Source organism: Mastacembelus armatus, chromosome 15 (assembly GCF_900324485.2).
Source record: "Mastacembelus armatus chromosome 15, fMasArm1.2, whole genome shotgun sequence".
NCBI lineage: Eukaryota > Metazoa > Chordata > Actinopteri > Synbranchiformes > Mastacembelidae > Mastacembelus > Mastacembelus armatus.
The window spans coordinates 11,060,024-11,082,324 of NC_046647.1; the positions used below are offsets into that span (position 1 = coordinate 11,060,024).

Consider the following 22,301-nt stretch of genomic DNA (forward strand, 5'->3'; position numbering starts at 1 on the left):
ATAAAGATTTTAAACATTGATGACGCACGTTTTGCGTGAACTCGGACATCGCGTGAGACGTTTCCGGAAATAGATACCGTATCCTAGCAACCTCTAACATGCCTCTTGCTGATGAATCTAAAAGTCCCTGAAGTTAGCTAGCCCGACAATATCTAATTTTTGTTTAACTAACGTTATATTTAAAACCGAAGTACAGGTTAAATGTGACTAATGAGAAATAATTAGCGTCATTTTGTCACGGCTAACATACAACAGAAACGGATGCGGTTTGTTGTAAAGCTAACGTGAATGATGATTGAAAGGCTGAGTTTGACTTGTGATAGACTATTATCGCACCGGCAGCTGGCATGCTGTCGCTCTTACTGTGGCATACCACTACATGGCAAGGATATGCTGATTTATAATAATACGGACACAAATCAGGTTTGTTCACTTTGTCAACTAGCTAGCGTTAAGTAATATGTTACTAACGCTATAGCTTGGCATACTGCAAGTTAATCTATAGGAAGCTACATTAAGGGTTCAAACTGCACACCACATCGACATCGACTCACAAATGCAGTTAACGTTAGTGTGTTTTGTATCTGAAGATACCTTTATAAAGCTTTAACATAACGTCTATTGTGTTTAATATATTGTGCTGCACAATCTGATGAGACAAAACAAGGTCATAACATTTAGTAATGCCATTTAGATTTGTTAGCGAAAAAATAGATTTAACCATTACTATGATCTGTTTCATTGTAATCAAAATGGCTTAGTGTGTTAATAGGTTTGAGACTTATCCCCAAGCTACAGATAGCATAATATTGTTATAACATGTTGCATATTTTACCAGTTTAAATATTTGTCCACAGCCCCTTCTGCTAACTGGCCACCATGGTGAGATCAGTGCCATGACCTTTGGAAAAAGATGCAGACCTGTTCTCCTCTGCTCTGCCTCTGCTGATTACATCATTATCTGGGATATCGAACTGTGCCAGACACGAACACAGGAGGGTAAGAAAACAGGTTTTGTATGGGTTTCTATTTGAACAGTGCAATACAGTAAATATTTGGATCCACTGGTGAGTTTCGTTAGTTGTTTGCAAAATCAGTTTAATTCAAAGTTGTTAATTTATTCACATTAATTATATAGGTTACATTTACTGTTACATTGCTATTGTACATTGCTTTTGCATAAGCTTTAATACTCTGTTTATGTGTGGAGAATCAAATGCTGCACATCTGATAGTTTTGTGGACTGAAAATCTTAACAACCTTGCCATCTAGTGGCCTACTACCAAATAGGATACTCATGTGTAGTGGAACTTATTTTTCCTTCAATATTTAGAGAATTTCTGATTTGATATCAGGTAAAGTTGCAGCTGGAACTATTATCGGGACTTTACTGGGGGAAGTTGCCCATCTTTCATTCTGCTTCTCTGATGAGCGAGTAGCTGCATGCTCAGGAGTAACTGCTTATATCCTCAACTCAAAGGTACAATGCACATTTTTACAGTTCCTCTTAGTATACATAAATCCCTGCTGAAAACATTTTGGCTCGTGGGTTGGCAGTTACCTGTATGTACTTTTTTATACTTCACTATGATTTATTGGATGTACATCACACACATCACCATTAAACAATGTGTAATATTGCTTCGTCGTGATGGTTTAGTAGCCAACAAAGGTTACTTTATCTTAGCAAAGTATAATTCTTGTTTTCTAAATCAGAAACATGAAGTGATCGCTACCTTGACTGGCCACCTGGGACCTTTAACATCTGCAGAGTTTTGTCCCTGGAACAAAGACATTCTCATCACCACATCAGAGGATCGCACATTTAAGGTATTGACTGAAGATTCACAAATGATGTGTTGTACTGAAGTGACAATTATTTCATAACAAATACCGAATATTGTAACTGACCTTGAATAAAAGTATATGGCTTGTCTCTTTTTAGGTTTGGGATTTGAAAACACAAGCTGTTTGCTACCAGTCTTTCGTGCTTTCGGGTATGATATTGTTTAAGATGTTAGAGCAAATTAATTTGTCTATTGATAAGTATTTTAGTATGATACATAATGGCCTGAATCTGGTCATTAAATATATATCATCGAGGTGGCAGATTTAGAAGTAGTGAAATCAGTTTGAAATGAGGATCTTTGTTAGGATTAGTGTAGTGTAGTGTTGAATAATAAAAGTAAAAAATGTGAAGTCTTATGTTTAGTGACTGCTGCAGCAATATTTATTCTGCTAACTTGCTTACAACAAATTCTTCAATTCTTTAGCCTCTCCACTGCTCAGTGCCTTCTTCTTAGAGACTAACAGGCACCTCATCACTGGCTCAACTGATGGACAGGTTAATGACTGAGACACGCATCCCTTAATACTGTTACAGTAATTACAGAAACTGTAATTTTACAAGCTATGTGACATGTCTGTATCTGTTGGGTTTAGGTGTGGTGCTTTTCTCTCCCAAATGACTGCAAATGTCACCTTGTTACCAAAATGGACCTTCAGAAGATGGAAAAAAGGCACCAAATGCACAAAGAGACCGTGAGCTCTCAAGCAGGTGATGTTAGAAACACAATTATAGAGATGGTGTAATAAAAGCTATTCATAAAACATATATAATGCCTCTTTTCAGCTACCTGGATACATTTTCTAAATTATTTTGATAGTATTTTTTGGATGTTTTCTTCCAGAGAAAGCAGAACAGTCAGCGGTAGCTGCGATGGAGACTTCCAAACCTATTCTCCAAATGGTTTCATTCAGCTCATCTACCGATACCAATACTGTGGAGGAAAAGTAAGTAAACTATGTTTAGATGGAGTAATTGAAAAAGCAATAACTTGAAACATTATGCTACATCGTATAACATCCATAAGAATGTCACAGGAAACTGGCAAACCTGGATAGGCAGTTACAAGATATAAGGGTGGATCTCACTGTCTTAGAACCATTTACTTATTTCAATTTTTAAACAGGAAATTATAAGGTCCAAGGTAAATTTCATAGAATGGATCTTAATTGTGAATCTTGTTGGAGCAAGATGTGATACCATGTCCATTCTCAAGGGCTCAATTTTGTTCTGATTGCCACAAGGTAAAAAATTGTAAGTGATCCAGGAAATATTAGAAAAGCAATTCAACTGGCAACACACACCAGCCTCATATTTCTGTCATTAACAGTATTTGTCATTTTGTCACAAACCTTAGACAAAATTATTGAACTAAAGGCTTCATCATTATGGCTTCATTGGCTTGATTGCTGCACAGTCACATAAATGATCACAGAAACAACACAGGAGACTATCAGGCTCATAATATACACTGTTTCATGCTGTCAGGAAGCAGGCATTTAAAAGCAGAGGCTTTCTGTGTATTTTTAAGTACCATTGCCATGATATGGAAAGTTGATTCCCAGTACCTAACATTTTATAATGATGGAAACACAAAAACACATAGCACATATCATCACTTTTCCACAGTGGTTTACAACATTCCGTGACCAACATAGCTAACATTTTATTCCAGCAAGAAATGGCAGCTGACAGAGGCAGTAATTTCAACCCAGATTAAATCAACCAGTTCATTTTATTAGATGTTGGGAAAAAAAACTGCCTGATTCTTATGGTGTCTTTCAGCATTTCTGTCTTTTTTGTCTTGCCTACTGTTGCAGGCTTAATGTATCAGACTGACTTTTCAGAGCGAGACACACTGGAACTGTTGCAGTTGCCTAAACCAAATTTGTTGAACTTGGCTTATTTTTTGAATGAGACAGAAAATAGGTATGATACCATGTTACCCGTCATGCCACAGCATTGTTTCTCCATCCACTTCATGGTCTAAAAAGAGTGACCACACACTCTCTGAGAGTACCGGATAGAGAAAGTTATGCTTAAAAAACAAATATTATTGTGCAACCTTAACAAGAACATAAATGTTGCGTTGAAACGCCGTTTCACAGTTTTGGTGGCAGTACAGTGATATATCTGAGGCTTGGTTTGTGGTATTTAACAGAAATATGACGGTTGTGACTCCACATGCGCTAATAGGCTAGCTTACGGTCACAGTGACGAAACGTGAAAGCACACGAATTCTACTTAAGGAGACCCTCAACTTGACAAGAAACTACACTATTCCTTAAACAATACAACAGCCCCGGTCTTATCTGGAGTGGGTTTACGCGTGTCGCGAAGGTAGTGCTATCCACATGTAATATTAGCCGCATCTGAGGCTTCTGCTGTCTTCGCAAAAAGTTAGCAACTGAGGCAGCCTGTCCCCTGTGTAACTAACGTTAACTGCGACGATAAAATACACCACCCTCACTTCACTGTTGGAGATTCCGCTCATCAATATTATGAAGAAAAGTTAATGAATCTTGGTATTTTATCTGTAATATTTTAAATATATTTAAGAAGCTGGGTTTAAGAATATACATTTTTTGTTATATGGCTGACTTTAGTTAGTTTACGTATCGAATAACTAACTAATTAGCTAGTTAGCTAAGCCCACCCCGGTAATTTTCTAGATAAAGATGACCAGCAATTTAGCTTTTTGGTCAAATCTCATTGTATTTTGACGAAAAGGTCACATAAAATAAATAATAAGAGAACGTTACCTCTGAATGTTTGCAACCCTTTTTCCATTAAATTCATTCCTGACTCCTTCAGTAACTAAGTTCCTCTGGTGAAAAGTCCATCCTGAGATTTACGCGCCACTGACTCACTCAGGTTTGGAAATAAAATTAAAAATGTCTGACTCTGAGCGTGTTACAGTGCGCATGCGTGAACTCGCACGTTCAAAATTATTAGACTTCTCTATTTCATATGTTCCATTTTATTGTATTTTGTCTTCCAGGATAATTATTTCGAATTTAGGTATTTGCTTTAAATACTGAAACTGAACATTAACTGAAAATAATGATAGGTTCATTTTAGGTCATCTATCTAAAAATATGTTTGGGTACTGTACAAACTACATTTTACAGTCTCCTTATCAACCCTAATACAGTATCATATCCCTACCAGGTCAAATATGCATATTTAGTATTGTACCCCTATATGAGGGAAAAATGGTAGCTACAGATATGGATACTTTCACCATCTGGAACACATACGTACCTTTTCAGCCTAGAAAGGGTACAAATGAGTAAACTATGACCCACTTAGGGTACATCAACAGCAATTGTACCTTAGAGAATATAAATGGTATTTTAACTACACAAAAACTTGAATCAAACGTTTTTTTGTTTAGTACATGATTATATGTCTTTTCTGAGATTATCTGAGAAAAAAAAATTAACAGGAAATCCTGAAATTGATTTTCGAAACATTTCTGTGTGCAACCCAGGAGGAGCAACAGCTGGTTATGTATTGGGAGCTCTGATGGCCTGTATGTGGTTGATCTGGCTACCTCAGAACTCCTAACAGCACTATATTTCAGAGGTAGGCTGCTCATGGTGAGAGTTCTTAGGTTGCTACTGAACAGCTGTTATATATTTAAACATGTTTACATAACTAATGCATCATCACTCACTCATCACATTTACTTTTAGCAGAAAAGTCTTCAAGATTATATAGGCCAAAAATAAATCCAGGAATAATTGTTGAGAGAGAGAGGGGTGTGTGTGTGTGTGTGTGTGTGTGTGTGTGTGTGTGTGTGTGTGTGTGTGTGTGTGTGTGTGTGTGTGTGAATGAGAGAGCTGGAAATTAGATGCAGCCAAACTCATGACTGATTTTCAATGTTCTAGATAACCCCAAACTGAGCATCACAATGGCTGGATCGTGGTCATTCTCCCCAGGATGGGATACATCTGTGAGAGTAAATTCCAGTAAAACACTTCCATTTAACAAGACTCTCAGTTTTTCTTCTGTTACAAGTGACTTTAAAGTTATATTTGGTGAATATTGTGGAGGACTTATATTTTCTTTATTTCTTTTTAAAAACAGTTGTAAAATAATATTTTTGGATGTTTTTTGATTAATTCATTATTTAATTTCTATCACACAGGCTGTGTTTTTGGTGAGCTCCTTACTTATTCCATGTGTAGGTCTTTTGGAGTTAAACCTTAATGAACTAAGGAGCTTCAGGGCTGGCACTGAAGGCTTTTCAGTGTTCCCAAGGTAAAGAGTTAAAGGCCAATATGGTGTGATGCTATAGTATTTTGAGACCTTACAGGACAAATCATCTTTGCTCTTTGCTTTCTACCTTCAAAATAGAGATCTAATTAACAAATCAGTGCTGTTGCTAAAAATAAGTCATTATCTTGCTGAGGAATACTTCATCCCAGCACAGGGTTGTATAAACAGGCTAGAACCAAGGTTTTCATGTTAAAACAGTTTCTAAGCTGCTTGGATGGAACTGCTTTGCTCATTGACTTAAATAGGTGAACATATTTTATATGTCATTTAAATTTGCATGGGTTTTAATAATTTTTTCTGCACTGGAGGTACTCCTCAATCCAGAAACTATGCTTATTACTCTCACAATAACATTGCATTATAAATTTTAAATTGTCCTCTTTGGAATGACTGTAAATTCATTCATTCACGTTCCATTGTAAATGATTGTTAAGCAAAATCCATTGAATAGTGACTTTTTTACATTAACAAATTTGCAATATAAAGTAGGATTAGCTGTATAAGCTTGTTATTTGCAAAACAGTGCAGTTATAGACTTTTGTTGCTTTTCTCACTTGACCTGACCTGGAAAAGTACGTATGAATGTGGCCTGTTTTTCAATAGACCTGCTGCCTGTGACTCCTTCTCTTTCCTGTGACTCTAACGTTTCCATATTAACTTGGCCTATTATAACTATTCTTGCCATCTGGTTTTTTATGAGTCAACAGTTTAATGGTATTGAGAATTAGACGAGTAATTCATAACGCTGGAAAATGCTGTGCTCCTTCATTTCCAGTAACTCTTTTACCTTATTTCACCCCTCCCTTTTTTCAGTTCTCCTCTGCTGCTTGAATCCCCGCTGAATGCTGAGTTAAAAAAGAAGGAACCCAGCCACCCTAAAAAGAAAGGTCAGCATCCCTGTTGTCATATGAACACATTTAAGCTTGTGCACATAAAATAAAAAGGAAGCTACAGCTGTTTGATAACTTTGGGGTTTAAAAGAACAACCCATTTTATAGTTCACTTTATGAATGACTGGTTGTCTGTTTTATTTGGCCACAGACAATTTTCTTAAATTGCACTTACTGTAGGTTTATAGAAAGTCTCTTTGGCTTTTACCAGAGCTACTGAAAACCTCATCATCAGCTGTAAATGTAGAGGATGGAAACTATTCTTTGCATTTTGTATGGATGTGGCATTCATGATTAGATCCCTTTAGTTTTTCATAGGGAGATACTTGAAATATTCAACATATTGTACTGTACCACACATTTAGGTTACATTCTCACCACTTAGCAGAATGTGTTGTACAGTTGCTTACTGCAGTAGTGGATTCCTAGGTGAAGGGAGGCTATTTGTGGTTCTTTTGTATATTATTAGGATTGAGCAGCTGGAACATGTTACTATTACAGTGGGTTAGTGCTGAGAAAGCTGGGTATTAGCTGGACACCTAACAGCTAGAGTAAAGGCAGCTGCCAGTGCCAAACCATGTAGGGGATCTTCAGGAGGTCTAAAGGGGCTGCGTGACTGCATGTCAGACCAAAAACCACAAACACTCACAGACTAATGCAGCCCAACATGCTGCCCCTGCATCTCTGTATTCTTAAGGATATCTGCAAAATTATAGGCAATTTGCAACATAAATCTCTAAGACTCCTGGAAAGGGATATGTTCTACCATTTTAAGTCTGAGAGAAGTCTGAGGAAGCTTTTTTCAAAAGAACTTACATATTAAGTCATGTCAAATTGCCATGTAACAGAATCATGAAGTGAACCAGGGCTCTTGGCTTTTTGAGATGATATAATCAGCTGGAGCTTTTTTGTGCAAGGTCAGTTGCCTGGATTAAGTTGTATAGTTAGGATATCAAGTAGCTGCTAAAACAGCAAATAGCACTGAATAATCTTTAGATCTCACTTTGAATGTTAGTTTTGCATAGAAAGTAATAAAATCAGTAATCATGGTAATCGTAAAAATACAGATAAAATTAAGACATTAAATTAAGACACAGTGCTTTTCCATGTCATGAAAATCTTCCAACATGTTCCATGTTCAGTCTTTAGTAACGGTGTCTCTGATAGCATTCTAACTTCTACACTCGCTCCTTCTTCCTACTGTGCACCCTACTTTTCAGTCTGTGATGTAACTCATACCAGAAACTCTGGTTACATTCAAAATAATATACTAACTATATATGTACCTGTTGTGGTTTATAATTTTTAGAAGCTTGAATTATTTAGTATTTTGAGTTACCATCAGCAGTCAGCTCCTATATACACTATGGCTGCAGGCAAAGCTTTTTGTCACGACAAGCATTTGTTGCTCTCCTAGCTGTTGCATCAGAAGCTAAGCAGCCATGTGTTTTGAGGTAGACTGAAAATCTTTTATTATGAAACTTTATTTGTTGTCATAATTAATATAGCTGAGTTTACACAATGGGAGTTGTAAAAGGAACACACAGGAAACTGCTGGAGTTTAACACGGATATGACAGAAATTTGTCTGAAACTCACTTTGCTTTTAAGTGTCTAGAGTAAAGTCAGCGTAAATGAAAGATTTTTACTACCCCATAAAACTAAATAACCATTGTATATCAGCAGGGTGTCAATAGAGCTGTTGAGCAATGCCAAGTTATAGTGTTGCTGGGTGATTAGATTTGTGGACTAAGATGCTTAGTGTCCTGCATAAAATCTGTTCTAGAGGGAAAGCTACTTCCAGTGGCCACCTTATGCACAGCACAATGGAGGAGCAGAGGAAGTTGTGAGCAACCAGCATCACATAAAACAGAAATTGTTCATATAAAAGAGATTAAACACCTGAAACAGAGAAGGCTTCTTCATAACAAAAAAAAAAAGATTAATTTAGAGATGAAATAGAAGTATTGCTTTTTGCAAAAGCAAAATAGCATTAGTCTTATCAGCAGTAGTTGCATTAAATGTTTTTATTAGTATTTGGACTGGGCCTACATTAAGTTGTTTGAGAGCCTAATCATAGATTTGGCAGCAGTTATTGTCATTCTGTTATCCGGCTTCCTTTTCAAAAGATTTTCCAAAGTTCAAATACAATTTATCATTTTGATATATAAAAAATAATCTACTGCGGCTAACATATTAGTATGACTTCATCAGACTACAGCACCAATCAATCTGTATTTCAGGTTTGTGTTTGTGTCACTCAGCTTTCTTTCACTAAAAAAAAATAACATATGTAGATTTATGGGGAAAAAAAGTTGTATCTAAGCACTCACCCATCATCATGTTATTAAATACTAATATTTTACAGGTTAATTTTTTTGCTTAAGTGATAAACTAGTGTTGAGTTGGACTGTAGAAAAAAAAAACAGTATATTTCATGTAATATAAGGTCTACATAACTGCCTGAAGATTTTGTGATTTTTAAAAATTTTTTTTTGTACTTTGCCTTTACTTAGCCGAAGACCAGTTTTTGGAAAGCATCACACATTTTAACTACTGTGGAAAAAGTGAGCTCATTGTAATAGAGTAACACCATTTACAGCGAACAGGGAACAGAATGAATCATCCCACAGTTTGTGGATAATGCACGTAATGCTTAAGTCCAGAGTGATCACACAATTTATATATATATATATATATATATATATATTAATATATATATACTTTTTAATGTTTTTAAATTTATTTTACAAAGGAGGAATAAAGGAGCAGCCTTTAATATTCCACTCAAATGTGAAGTCATCTGGGTATACCAGTGCCCCAAGGTAAGTTAACAGAGCAACTTTTCACCTCATAGAAAATCAAGTTACAGTTTACTGCACTGCTCAAAAATCAGAGAGTACTTCAGTAGGTGAAACATTGACCTGGTGTTATAGTTACATTGTCTCCTCGTTGGCTGTATGAAAATAAAACACTTTTTACTGTAAAGTGCTTCTGATGAAATATACTAAGAGACTATAATATAATAAAATTAAATACAATATAATAACATTTTCTTTATCATAGCACTTAAGAGAAATTAAGGCACTTTTCACTCATCCAGTTCAGGCTACATGGGACTAGACGGGAAAGCAGAGCCATTGTTCTTTCCTCATAACCTGTTTAGCGCCTTTGGGGCATTTTCAGGTGCTCAAAGACCTAGCTAGTAGTTGTATCTCATGCAACCTGATCTTGGTGTACCCTAGAGTACACACTTCCCAATTAGCCATGATTACAACTTCAGAATGGCAATTGGGTACATCACTCCCTGATTTACCTCTTTAATGTGGACTATAGTAGTAAAATGACTCTGGCATCCTCCTGGATCTGACTGGTTGTCACATATTTATCCAATCAGTTTTCAACATGATAAACACCAACTACCTCAGCCAACTAGCCTTTGCTGCTTTTTTAGTAACACAGTTTTAGGTCGATTTAACCTCCACCAGGAGACACTTGGAAATGATGGTTACAGTCGTTGCAGTCAGAGTTCTCCAGTAGATGTTCCTAGTAAACCCTGCAGACTTGTCTGACATTCCACTCATAATGCAACAGTCCAAAAAATACAACATGAATCGAGGTTTGATGAATGAAATAAATGAATACAGTTTTCATTTTGTTTTTGCTTCTTAGAAGGATAATGTTTTCACCTAAAACAAATCTTCAGAAGAATCCTTCCTCTAAAAAGGTCAACAAAAACACGTAAGCAGTTCCATCATTTAAATATAGAATTTAAAAATGTTAATGATAAATACTAAGATTCTTTTTTTTCTCCTTCATTTAGAGGATTACTCCTCAGAGATTATCCAGCAGACAGTGCAGCACCTATTATTCCACACGTTCATCTAAACATTGCTAACAAACCAGTCTACTGCCTTCAGTATTCAGGTGAGATTTATTTTTTACATTTAAATTACAAGTCAAACATGACTATAAGTTACTTTAAAAAGCAGTAATGAAAGAAGTTTGAGTTGCCAAGTGTGAGTTCTGTCAATGACAGAAGGCATTTTTACATTTATTTGAATTGTGAAAAACCTTGTAAATTGTGGACACGAGTTGGAATCTATATTTTTAAGCAGTAAACTTTACTGCTCAAGAACATCAATTGTTGATTTAAAAAAACTGTTTTCTTGTCTCTCCCAGGTGATGGAAAACAAATCCTGTGTGGTCTTGGCGACAGCTCACTGTTATTATACAAATCTTCTATATCTGGCAATCCAACTGTCTACACAGGTGCATGAAGTAGACACAAGTATCCTTAAACACCTGAGCTATATAAGATTCGCCCTCAATCACTTCATTGTTTTTTTCAGCACAGTATTGACGTTTCATGTTTTTTTTTTTTAATAAGAACAATTCATTTTATGTAGTATTTATCCAATTATTTTATAGCAGTGCTTGTTAAAGATTAAAATCTGACCTCTGTTTTTTTTTACTGACAAAGAGGGCATTAATACTAAGAAATTCATGCTCAGCTTGAATTTAGGCCTACCTTATTTGGGCTACACTGATGAAAATACCTTGAAATGGATCCATGGCGTATGATGAAAGACTCCAGGAAAATCCAAATATTCACTTGCTCAGCCATCACTGTCAAAACTAGATAAACCGTTCTCGCTTAATGTTGTTCCAATGCAAGAATTTGGTACATGCTGTTTTGTTTTTGTCAGTCAAACCAAGATGAGGAGAAATCTAGAAAACTAGAAAGAAAGGTGAAAGGGGTACAGTGTCATTTGAAACTCAGTATGTTTGAAGTAATGTAATTTTGCATTGCTCTTCACACTGTTGTATTCCTAGGAGCAGTAGATTCTGTCTGCCACCATTAAACAGACAAAGCAGGGATATTAATGCATGTTGAGCATTTGTTTCACACTTGAGGGATCACATGCAGTGGGAGCATGGACTCCACAAGGGGGCAGCAGAGATAAAAAGACATAAGTTGAGGTGACCAGTAGGTCACTGTGAACTTCTTGTCTTCACTCTGAACAGTACCATAAAAGTAAATGTTGCTCCCACGCACAGTATCTTCAGGCTAAGTTCAGACCTCTGTGTGTATGCAGGGCATGACAAGCCAGTGAGCAGTGTGAGCTGGAGCCTCAACAGACAGTGGTGGTTGAGTGCATCAGAAGACCAAACACTACGAATTTGGACCCATGGCCGCCCAGAGCCTGCCATTATCATGGTAAATGTCTCATGCAGTCACTAACACTCACTTGTACTTATGTATTTTTTTTCTTTTTTTAAAGATCATATTTAGTCTCTTTCACCTTAATCTTAACCACCACATCACATGCTTTACCTTCATTCACTCATTATTCCAAGCCCAAGTCTTACACATAAAAAACAGTGAAATGAAGACCAGCCAGAGTGACCTCATGCTGTAAAAATGTCCTAGTTCCGAGGGTCTTAAAACTCAAATTAGATTAAAAGTAAAACAAAATATTTTCAGACACATGCTGTACACATTTTTCACTTTCACTTTTCTCTTCAAAGATGGCTTTGATTGCTGAAAGGATTTTTTCTGTAATTGCAGTAAATAAGGCAATGATGCAACGTTTGAATGACATTAAAACAGTGGTTGCTACTGTATCCACAATGTTTTCCTTGTTCTCATTTGTTCTCAAGAAGATGCTTCCAAGTGTCAGGTTTTGATTCTGTCAAAAAGTGGCAGTGTATTAAGAAATACATCTTTGCCATATTGATATGTGCTGAATTCGCTTTTTTACTTTTCTAATAAAAGTAGTCTAATGGGAAAAAAAATGAGAACTTTAATTGGCATTTTTCTTGGCTCAAAGACAGTGAGTTTGTCATTCAAAGTGTGTGCTAACTCACAGCATCCAAAACTGTGAGTATGCAAACCCTCCTTACTTCATTAGGTATCATATTTAATGGGACAGTGAGAAGTGTCTCTACTTTCCAGTGCCAAATCAAAACAATGGTATGACCTCAAATTCAGGGTCCCCTCTTGATGATACTAACCATTCCTGCTTTGCTCCACTTAGTGAGATTGTTTTGTGCTTGGCTGAGTCTCCAGCCTTTGACTGCTTGGCCTTCTTGTGAAACAACTTGGCAACAAATGCAAGTCTTTTCAGTGTGTTCAAGTGACAAGAACTCAGCTGGGGTGAGCCAGAATTACAAATAGCACTGCGCAGTTATATTTTAAAACGCTAGAAAGAATTAGGGCAGCCAATGTATATCTTTTACCTTGACCAACTGTTGGTTGGCTGGGGCAACGCCATCCTGTCTTCCTGCATTATGAATGTCTCAAAAATGTCAAGAGATTATCTTGATTTTTGTCTGTCCTCTTTCATCTTTCAGGCTGACAGCATGTTCTCCAAAGCCATTAGAAGTGCTCAGTTTTATTACCTCGACAAATTTCTGCTTTTTGCATCTGGACCCTCCCTATACTTGTATCTCTATAATGTGGACATCACACATGATGACATCAAGAGGTAATTACAAGTGATTGGCCTATACACAGAATGCGGTACATAAGGATAATGATAATGCCTGGATTATTGTTCTTCTAATTTTAACACTACAGTAGTTTATTACACTATGTTATGCCAAGAAAACACAGAGACCATTAGAGTTTGTGCAAAAAAAAAAAAAAATCATTCTCTTTTTGTGTCAAGCTGAATCTTTTCAGAGATTTTCATTTCTGGACACAGATAAAGCTACTGATCTAATATAACTAACAGCAGAAATACATTTTCCAGATTGGAAGACAGTGTAGCAATAGAGAATCATATTGTCGGCATGACCTCAATCATACATTAACCTACAGTACCAATGTCTTAGCTGTCATGTTGTGGACTATGAGCTAAGTATATAGTTGTGGGCAGTACATACAATATTCAATTTCTTTATCAATGTACTGTATTTCCTGCCTGTGCTTCTTGCACTTTAGTATTTAACTTAATAAGTCCTTTGTAGACTACAGCTGGAAGAAATATAGGGTATAATATTGATCTTTTTGGCCAGACAACTACAGTTTTTCTATTTAAGGTGATTCTTTTTTAAATGTCGTTATTTACACACCATAGCTAACATTCAAAGCTGCAAGCAGCACAGTGGGACTACAGTCTTGGCCTCTACACAGTAACATTGACTGGGGGTTAAACGCATTCCTCAAGAGAGCATTAACAATACTTGGCGGTTAGAAAGAGCATTTTTTTGAGATTCGTAGCAATCATCTGCCACTGTTCATCTCCATTCACCCATCTTTTGTAAGAATGACTATGACTTGTTGCTGATTTGTTGACTGGCTTCGTTTAGTATCTACCACATACACTGCTGACACTCATTACCAAGCAAACTGCTTGAACCGTATGCCAGGACTTATTCTCCAGGTCAGGGAAATGAAACTAATAGACCTCCATTCCTAGTGGCATGTGCTCATTCATTGGTGCAACTTGTGAGGTAGAAACACTTGGACTGTGATCAGTCAGTAAAAACAAAATCATAATTCAAAGTGTAGTGTCACTTACTGTTTTACAGCCATATAGGTCACACAGAGGTGAAGAATAAATGATGTGCAGAGTGATTTTATAAAACCTCTGATCATGTAATTACTTTTATTTATTTTGAGAACCATGCAACTTCTTTTTCTTCTAAGGTACCAGCAACGAAGTGTTGTCAAATTAGCAAGGTGCTTTAAGACAATGTCAGCGACAGACATTACAGGCTTGTCTGCAGCCAATGATTTCTTTTCTTGTATCCTTTTTGCTTATGATTTATGTAAAAGGAAGTGTTGTAAAACGTTTATACTGCATTGATGCTCTGGAAGGTAAAGTAAACCTATTACTTCTGACTTTTACTTGAAGCACCTGGTTGGACTACTTCCATGTCAACCACAGCAATCAGTTTGTGCACTGTAAAGTCTTCACATTTTGCCACAGGGCTTCCACTGCTGATTGTACATGTAAATCCTTTAGGTGTCTTTAATTTTTCAGGAAATGTCTATATTCCAGCCCCTTGTTAGGGTTTTCACTGTATTTACTTTCCAATAAATCCTGAAACAGAGTCAGGTTTGGGTGAGTGAGATACAGTCAGGAGTTAGTCTATACCAATGTACTTCGCATAGGCCAAACGGAAAATAGTAATTATATCATAACTTATTACTAAGCATAAGCACCTTGACGTTTTTTAAAAAAAGGGGACTCTGACTGTAAAGAGGCACCATTTAAACAGAGACTTAAAGACAAATATACTAAAATCTGTATGGATTTAACATGTCACACTGATAAATACTGTATGAGTGACTATCAAAATAACTGCTGATGTTAAAATCTAGATTAGATACTGCTTATAGATATTGATGAGATTTTTCATCCAAAAATCTGCTTTCTTCATCCAGAGTCAGATACTGTGAAAAAAAGGGCTTTTCAGGAGGGAGCCAGAGAAAATTAGCCTTGTTTTTGCATAATAATAAATAATAATGTCACAAAAGTTTCTTAACAAAATTCTCAGATATCGTCCTGGTGTGTGGCTCAGATCGATCCATTCAAGTATTTGACATGAACAAAGGTGCAGTTGCCTCAGAGCTGCATGATGCCCACAGCAGAGCCATCCACTGCATTACACAGAACAAGGTGAGGCCAGTTAAATACCCCTGTAACAAACTGCCCATACAGTACAAGGAATGTGTTCAATGTGGTGTCATTTGTGCATTCTTCAGTGATTTATATAGTAAATGGAACAGCATCTGATGTTTCAAATTATTTCTCATTTTAAGATTATTTCTCATTTTTATCTTTAATTTATTTGAAAAATAGCTGTGATTTCCACTTTTTCATGGCCTATAACAAAATTAAGTAGTAGAAAAAAATTTACCCTTGAGATTGTGATTAGAAAAAAATAAACAAATAACCAGTTAGGATTGAAAATATCACAAATTGTATCTTATAGTCTGCAGCTATTTCAGCAAGTGTGATTCTTGAAATGGAAAATTCTTTCATACTAAATTCTTTCCAACATTTTTTCCAATGTTTCCTTATAGCTTTAAACTTGTACACTAATATCGTGACAACAGCAATTTATTTTAATTGCTGAAAAACAAACACTTCATCAAAAAACACACATAGGTTTCTTATACTCTTGAGTTCTTGTATGTAATATGTCCCATCATTCCATGGACAGATGGAGTGCCATTTATATCTGATCCCCATAGTGAAGAATTTCTGTCGTCAGTTGGTACAGTGAATCCCATCTTCCATCCTACGCTTGAAGGGTATTCTATTTGGCAGATGTTTTAGTGTTACATAAGACATCTGTGAGTGTTGCATGACTCTCATAAAACGAAGATTATCTTTGAGGGAATAAAAGTGCTTGACTGGTCTGTGAATGAAAAAGGTCATGGTTAACCAAAAGTTTCCACGACAGATGCACAGGACATGCCATCATTAGTATCATTCGTGTAGCCAATTGTTTAAATGTAAAAACCCTGGTGCATCAGGATTAAGAGTGCCATGCTGAATGATGACCTTGGAGTAAATGCTGTTCCGTGATGCAGTTTGGGTTTATGTGGTCTTACTCCTACATCAGTGACTTGGACCAATGTGGACTCAATTAGCTGGTGTCTAACAAATAGACAGCTTGGACCTGTGTCTACATCCATTATAATGCTATGAAGAATGCATTACTGCATCACTCAAAATGAAGCTATAAATATCAGTGGTAAATGAATGCCTTAAATGATGGGGTTTTACATATTATTAACATTTCTTTATAGTAATAACAATCCATTTGAAAAGGGAATAAATGTCCTGGTTTTTCTCCATAAATAGTCATATGAATATTTGCCAGCTTTCTATCAAACACAAAACCATTAATTTGTCACATAAAAAGTGTGGAAATTTTGATCATCTTACAGATGCTTATGTAACTTAATGGAATGCAGAAAAAAACTGTATATGTGTGTGAGAGAGACCTCTATACCCAGTGACCCTGGGGTTTTAACTTTAGTCACTTCTGCAGACCAACCTGGATTAGCTGGACAGTGCATCTAGTGGCATGGATTTAATGCATTAACCCAGTCAACTGTAATGCACTCCTGAACACAGCTGTCTAAACTCCTTCAACCTAGAGGTGTCTGTTCTTTGTCACGCCAGCTATTGTGTGCCATACATTGTGTAAAGCGTTATTGCGTCAATGTGGGGTCCTCCGCCTGGATGCCCAAGGCCCTTTGGGTGCTGTAGGGTTAATACCTGTGGATCAGAGGGATTGCCTCTGCCTGAAGACTGCACACATAACATCGTTCCTCCCTCCCCTCTTGCTTTCTCCTCCCGAGGCAGACCAAACATCCAGAATGGCAGTATGTGAAGCAGCTTTTCCCACTTCATATTTCCATCGCCTATTCTGCAAAATTCACCTGGAACTCATCAGAGCAGAGGACTTCTCGGAAAATGGAACTGGAAATGGCCTCTCAGACTCCCGTTCTCACACTCTTAATGGAAATCTAAACAAAAAACACCCCCACCACTGCTCTCTCTCTACCTTCTTCTCACACACACAGTGATAACTTGGTGGAATTTATGTGTAGATATGCAGTGGCAACTATATACATTCATAAATGAAGCCTACCTCTAACTGGTACATAAAAGATTACACACAAAGACAACTGAACAACACTTTTGCCTTAGTCCAAATGTGCTGTCATTGCCCAGAATGTAATATTTTTCTTTAAGATAGTAATAATGTTACCTGGAATATTAATATGAGAACTTTTTGCCAAGACAGGATACACAGCAACAGAATTTTCCAGTACTGGACAATAAGAGACACTGATTTACTACATATTTCAGTTGAGCATGTGCTGACTAGGCATTTGTGTGTGTGCGTGTGTGTGTGTGTGTGTGTGTGTGTGTGTGTGTGTGTATTCCACAGGGCTCCATGTTCAGCACACAGGCTCCAGATTCATACAACCTCTTCCTCACCAGTGCAGTCACAGATGGTGTGAAGATTTGGGACCTTCGTACACTTGGGTTGGTATTAGATAGTGTAGTGTTCACATTTTCAAAGACTCCTATACTGCTTCATTTCACTTAGGTTTTTTTAGAAGGAAAATGATGGTGGCGTCACAAAACTGTGAGGCAATTTAACCCAAACAAGAAAGCATCAATACTTAACACGCATATCTTTTTCATAACACTGTGGACACCTGGCTATTGGTGCTATGTGGCACAATTTGTGTACAATTCTCTAATTTCTTCCTTGATTTGAAATAGCAGTATTTTGCCACAAATTCAGATTTCTTATAACTATTAACTATTATTGTTTTTTTTTCCCTCAGCTATTCCCTTGGGGGCACAATTGCCTTATATTCAAATTACACATTTTTTTCATAAACAAACATTCCTTAGTTGATGAGTGAATTGCAAGTTCATGTTCCGAAGTTCATAGCTGAGAAAATTTTTCTCTGGCCCTTAGTAGCAGATATCCATATAAGGCTGATAATTCAAGTAGGCTGTCATAGATTTCAGACGGTTCTTTTTGGCCCAGAGGAAGGCATTATTGAGTATTTCATTCTTTCATGTCTGAGACCGCTTCCATCTTTAACTCTTCGTCCCAGACGCCATCAAAACCTTCTCACTATCTGATAAATAATTATTTTCTGAGAGCTCTCATCAAGCATCCTTTAGCATATGCAGTTCCTCTGAGGTGAAACATATGGATGCATGAAAACAATACATTACCTTAAGTGTCCGTTTCTGTACCTAATACTAACAAAAAAGAGTTGCAGCTTGATGTTTCTGTCTATGTCTCATTTTTTGAAATACTGGAATTACTGTATTTTCCGGACTATAAATTGCACCAGAATATTGGACACTTTTAACAAAAACAGCCTTGTTGAACGGAAATAAAAATATATAAGTCACTTTGGTGTATAAGTCACATTTCTAATTATGCTAATTATAGTCTAAATTAGCCTATGAAGAATTTAGGTTAGGCATAACAACAAGCAGAAGTGCATTACCGAATTCATTCATCTGTGTCAAGTAATGTTAAACAATTCTGCCAAGACTGGGGTGGGGGGAGATGAAGCAGCATGTCCACCTCTTCTCTTGCCTGAATGCCAACACTCACTCCAAACTTTGTTTCAGCTGCAGACTTTATTACCTGCAGTTTAGTGTGAATATAAGTGTTTTTATTTTTTTAGTGGTACAGTCTTATCTACAGTTGAGTCAAGAGTGCCAACAGTGCAATCTAATGCTAGTGACTACTCGACAAAATGATTGTGAATATACACATATAATTTGCCAGAGGAGTAAAAAAGTGCAATAGTTTGACATCCGCAGTTTTATCAGGCCATTGCCATTTCGCCAAGAAAATGTTGGTAAAAAATTGGTTTATAAAATGAGACATCATTTTATGATTTTAAAACAGTGATGATGAGTAACTGGGTAAAGGTTTTTTTACCCATTGTCTTTGATCAAACAGCAAAAGTGTCTGAAACTCTGTCACCAGAGAATCCGTAGAATTTTTTGCCTCCTCCTTTTCAGACTGAAGCATAAACATGCTTCAGTCAGTCAGTTTTCCACATATAAAGAAAGTGGTTTCTTATAAACCACTAGTGTGGTTACACTGTTTAAACCCCCACCCTTCACTCACTCACTGTATTTTTAAACTACATGTTTCAGTATGCAGAGTTTCAGTTTTAGTGGTGTACACACCAGCATTTAGCATACTTTAAAATCAGACTCCGCTCCAATACAAATTCTGATGATAAAGATAATAAATGATTAGCTGTTTCTCTGTAGTCTATTCTAAATTTCTTCCATCAACTGAGAAATGCATGTTGATTTCCATCATGACTGACACCAAATACCCTGATGGATTCAGTAATGGTATAAGTTTCCCACTCAGGCGAATTAGACCCTGCAGTGCAGTCTGTATTAGTCATCAGGCAAGAACTGGATAGTCACCACTGACACAATGCGATGAATGCTTTTTGTGGGGGGATTCAGCCTGGCATCTCCTCTCCTTTAGTCCAAATATTTGATCCACTTTCTGACCTAGAAAACCAGTTGAGTGTTTACTCTAACCTGTTAAACTCTTTCTTAACAGTGTGATAGTAAAGGGTTGTGTGAGCTCTGTACTCAGCACAATAATGTCTTCCATGTATGCTGTAGAGAGTATGCTAACAAACTCAGCCACAGCATGCATGGATCGGTGGTGTTGCTGTATCTGACTATTGGTGCCTCCACTCCTTTCAGCAATGTTTTTTCAGTTAGCTGGTTGTTTTTCACCACATTGTAAAGACAGTTGAGTCTTTTGGCTAGTAAGACTTTATGAGACAGTATGTGTAACTTACTCTTTTGAGGGTAGTATGGACAGATAATGTAGTCAGCTGACAATGACAATATACTGGAAAAATGAGAGGAACATTTTACAAAATACTGTATGATCTGTCCAGGGTGTAAACCGCCTCTCTTCCAATGTCAGCTGGGATCAGCTCCAGCACACCGCAACCCTGAATTAAACTAAGTGGTGTAGAGAATGGATGGATGGATGGACAATAATGTTACTGAATACAAGATTAGTAAAAAAAAAAATTTGTTTATTGGTTAGTAATTGTGTTAACTTGTATTTTTGAATAAGGGGTTCCTATTTGGCCCCTTCATGAATGTTTCAAGAATGCAGTGTTACTGATCATATTAAATTTCTTTAGTGAATATGACCTACTTTTAGTCCAGCTTAATGACATTACCATGTGAACATCAAAGACATGCTCTCACCAGATCCTGTCAAAGCCCTGCCCTACCAACATGCCAGCCCATATAGAGACCCAAGCTCAACTAGCTGTTAGTGGCATTGTAAAGACATTACATGCTTCTGCAAACCAAATGAAACAGCACAGAAGTGGCACAAGGGGGTCATTCGTCATTTGCTACTTTTCTTTTTCCTGTGTTTTGCTTGATTCATGCCCAACTTCTTGTCCTCAGCTGCTTCAGATCTACAATGTGAAGTCTGTAGAGTGGCAATCTGCTTCTTGGTTATTACTGAAACACTCTGCATTTTCATCTAACATCACTCTAATACAAAAAAAATGACAAAATGTGCATGAATGTGTGACTCAGACCCAAAAATATCCAACTTCTCAAGTATTATTTTTTTTGGAAAACAAAAATCTATGCCACACTATGCCTTGACACACAGAATCCAGGGTAAATTATGTGTAATTGTTAGAACTGGATTGCTTTATGTAATGTAGACCTATTATGTCCTCCAATCGAAAAGACAAGCCATAAATTATATATAGATTTAATTCCAGAGGGACCCATAAAAAAATAAAGATTGTATTTTGACATCTCCAGCATTCAATAGTAAAAATTCACACTCTCTTTTGCATCAGGTTGATTTGTGTCTATTAATCTCATTCATTTCTCACCAGTGTGTGCATCTTCTCCTCAGGTGTGTACGGCGTTACGAGAGCCATCTAAATCGCTGCCATCCGTGCTCTTCAGCTATCTCACCATGCGGCCGATTTATTGCATCAGGCTCAGAGGACAGCTGCGTAAGTTGTAATACGTCATTCTCTCTCATACACTTTTCGTGTTTTACCTCAGGGTGTTAGGGTTTCTGTAAGCATTGTTTGATAAGACATCTATGATGATCAGAATTTGTTCATGTCAAATTTAATTGGGTGACAAAGCAGTTAAGGACTGTTTTGTTTTATAAATTAGTTGCAGCAAAAAACGTATGGCTAATATGGAATTTAAAAAATGTAATTAAGGATGTTCAGTGAGATATTTTCAGAGTAAAATCATTCCAACCTCATTCCTACTGTAATGATAAAGGGCAGATAAGTCCTTTTTTAAGTATTAAATTGTAGGTGAAGTACAGCAGAGGCACATATTTCAATGTATTCTGACTCACTACAGTGAACTTGGAAAGGTGAAAAATTTCAGAAAAACAGCAGCATAGGTTTATCAGACTGTTTGTGCATGACTTAGACATTTTTATTTGGACTCAGGGCTTTTTCCAAATCAAGTTCAACATTCATGTTGAAGCACAACTGTTTAATTGCTTGTCCAGACTGTGTACTGTGTATACTAGCTTTTAAGACATTTTCAGAGGCGCACCTCCGTTTCCTTATTCATCTCTTCTTCTGGTGTACGTGCGTGTTCAAAGCCATGGAATAATATATGCATGCCGCTGAGATTTATTAATTATGGGGACTCAGCACAGCATGGACATCTGAGAGCAGCTCTGTTGAGATCGGACATTTCCAGCGTTTCT

At 36.8% G+C, this 22,301-nt stretch overlaps 1 protein-coding gene across 3 annotated transcripts in view; it reads left to right on the forward strand.

Moving 5' to 3' along the window:
- Window positions 1–104: 104 nt before the first annotated feature.
- The window catches only part of wdr27 (WD repeat domain 27), a 33,458-nt gene continuing 11,261 nt past the window's right edge, over window positions 105–22,301 (forward strand). Inside the window, exons 1-22 of one of the 3 annotated variants that reach the window (XR_003295846.1) lie at window positions 105–423; window positions 858–999; window positions 1,356–1,480; window positions 1,717–1,830; window positions 1,946–1,997; window positions 2,274–2,344; window positions 2,443–2,557; window positions 2,691–2,793; window positions 5,340–5,434; window positions 5,740–5,810; window positions 6,000–6,112; window positions 6,944–7,017; window positions 9,775–9,844; window positions 10,692–10,760; window positions 10,843–10,946; window positions 11,202–11,291; window positions 12,119–12,240; window positions 13,377–13,510; window positions 14,677–14,774; window positions 15,531–15,652; window positions 17,354–18,043; window positions 21,474–21,511. Coding sequence is in view for 2 of the 3 variants with exons in the window: in XM_026309492.1 (XP_026165277.1) it covers window positions 289–423; window positions 858–999; window positions 1,356–1,480; window positions 1,717–1,830; window positions 1,946–1,997; window positions 2,274–2,344; window positions 2,443–2,557; window positions 2,691–2,793; window positions 5,340–5,434; window positions 5,740–5,810; window positions 6,000–6,112; window positions 6,944–7,017; window positions 9,775–9,844; window positions 10,692–10,760; window positions 10,843–10,946; window positions 11,202–11,291; window positions 12,119–12,240; window positions 13,377–13,510; window positions 14,677–14,774; window positions 15,531–15,652; window positions 17,946–18,043; window positions 21,474–21,576 (2,220 nt within the window). In the remaining variant the exon portion in view is untranslated. Of the gene's footprint in view, window positions 424–857; window positions 1,000–1,355; window positions 1,481–1,716; window positions 1,831–1,945; window positions 1,998–2,273; window positions 2,345–2,442; window positions 2,558–2,690; window positions 2,794–5,339; window positions 5,435–5,739; window positions 5,811–5,999; window positions 6,113–6,943; window positions 7,018–9,774; window positions 9,845–10,691; window positions 10,761–10,842; window positions 10,947–11,201; window positions 11,292–12,118; window positions 12,241–13,376; window positions 13,511–14,676; window positions 14,775–15,530; window positions 15,653–17,353; window positions 18,044–21,473; window positions 21,577–22,301 lie in introns of those variants that run through there. The other 2 variants (XM_026309492.1, XM_026309493.1) reach the window with 2 other exon arrangements.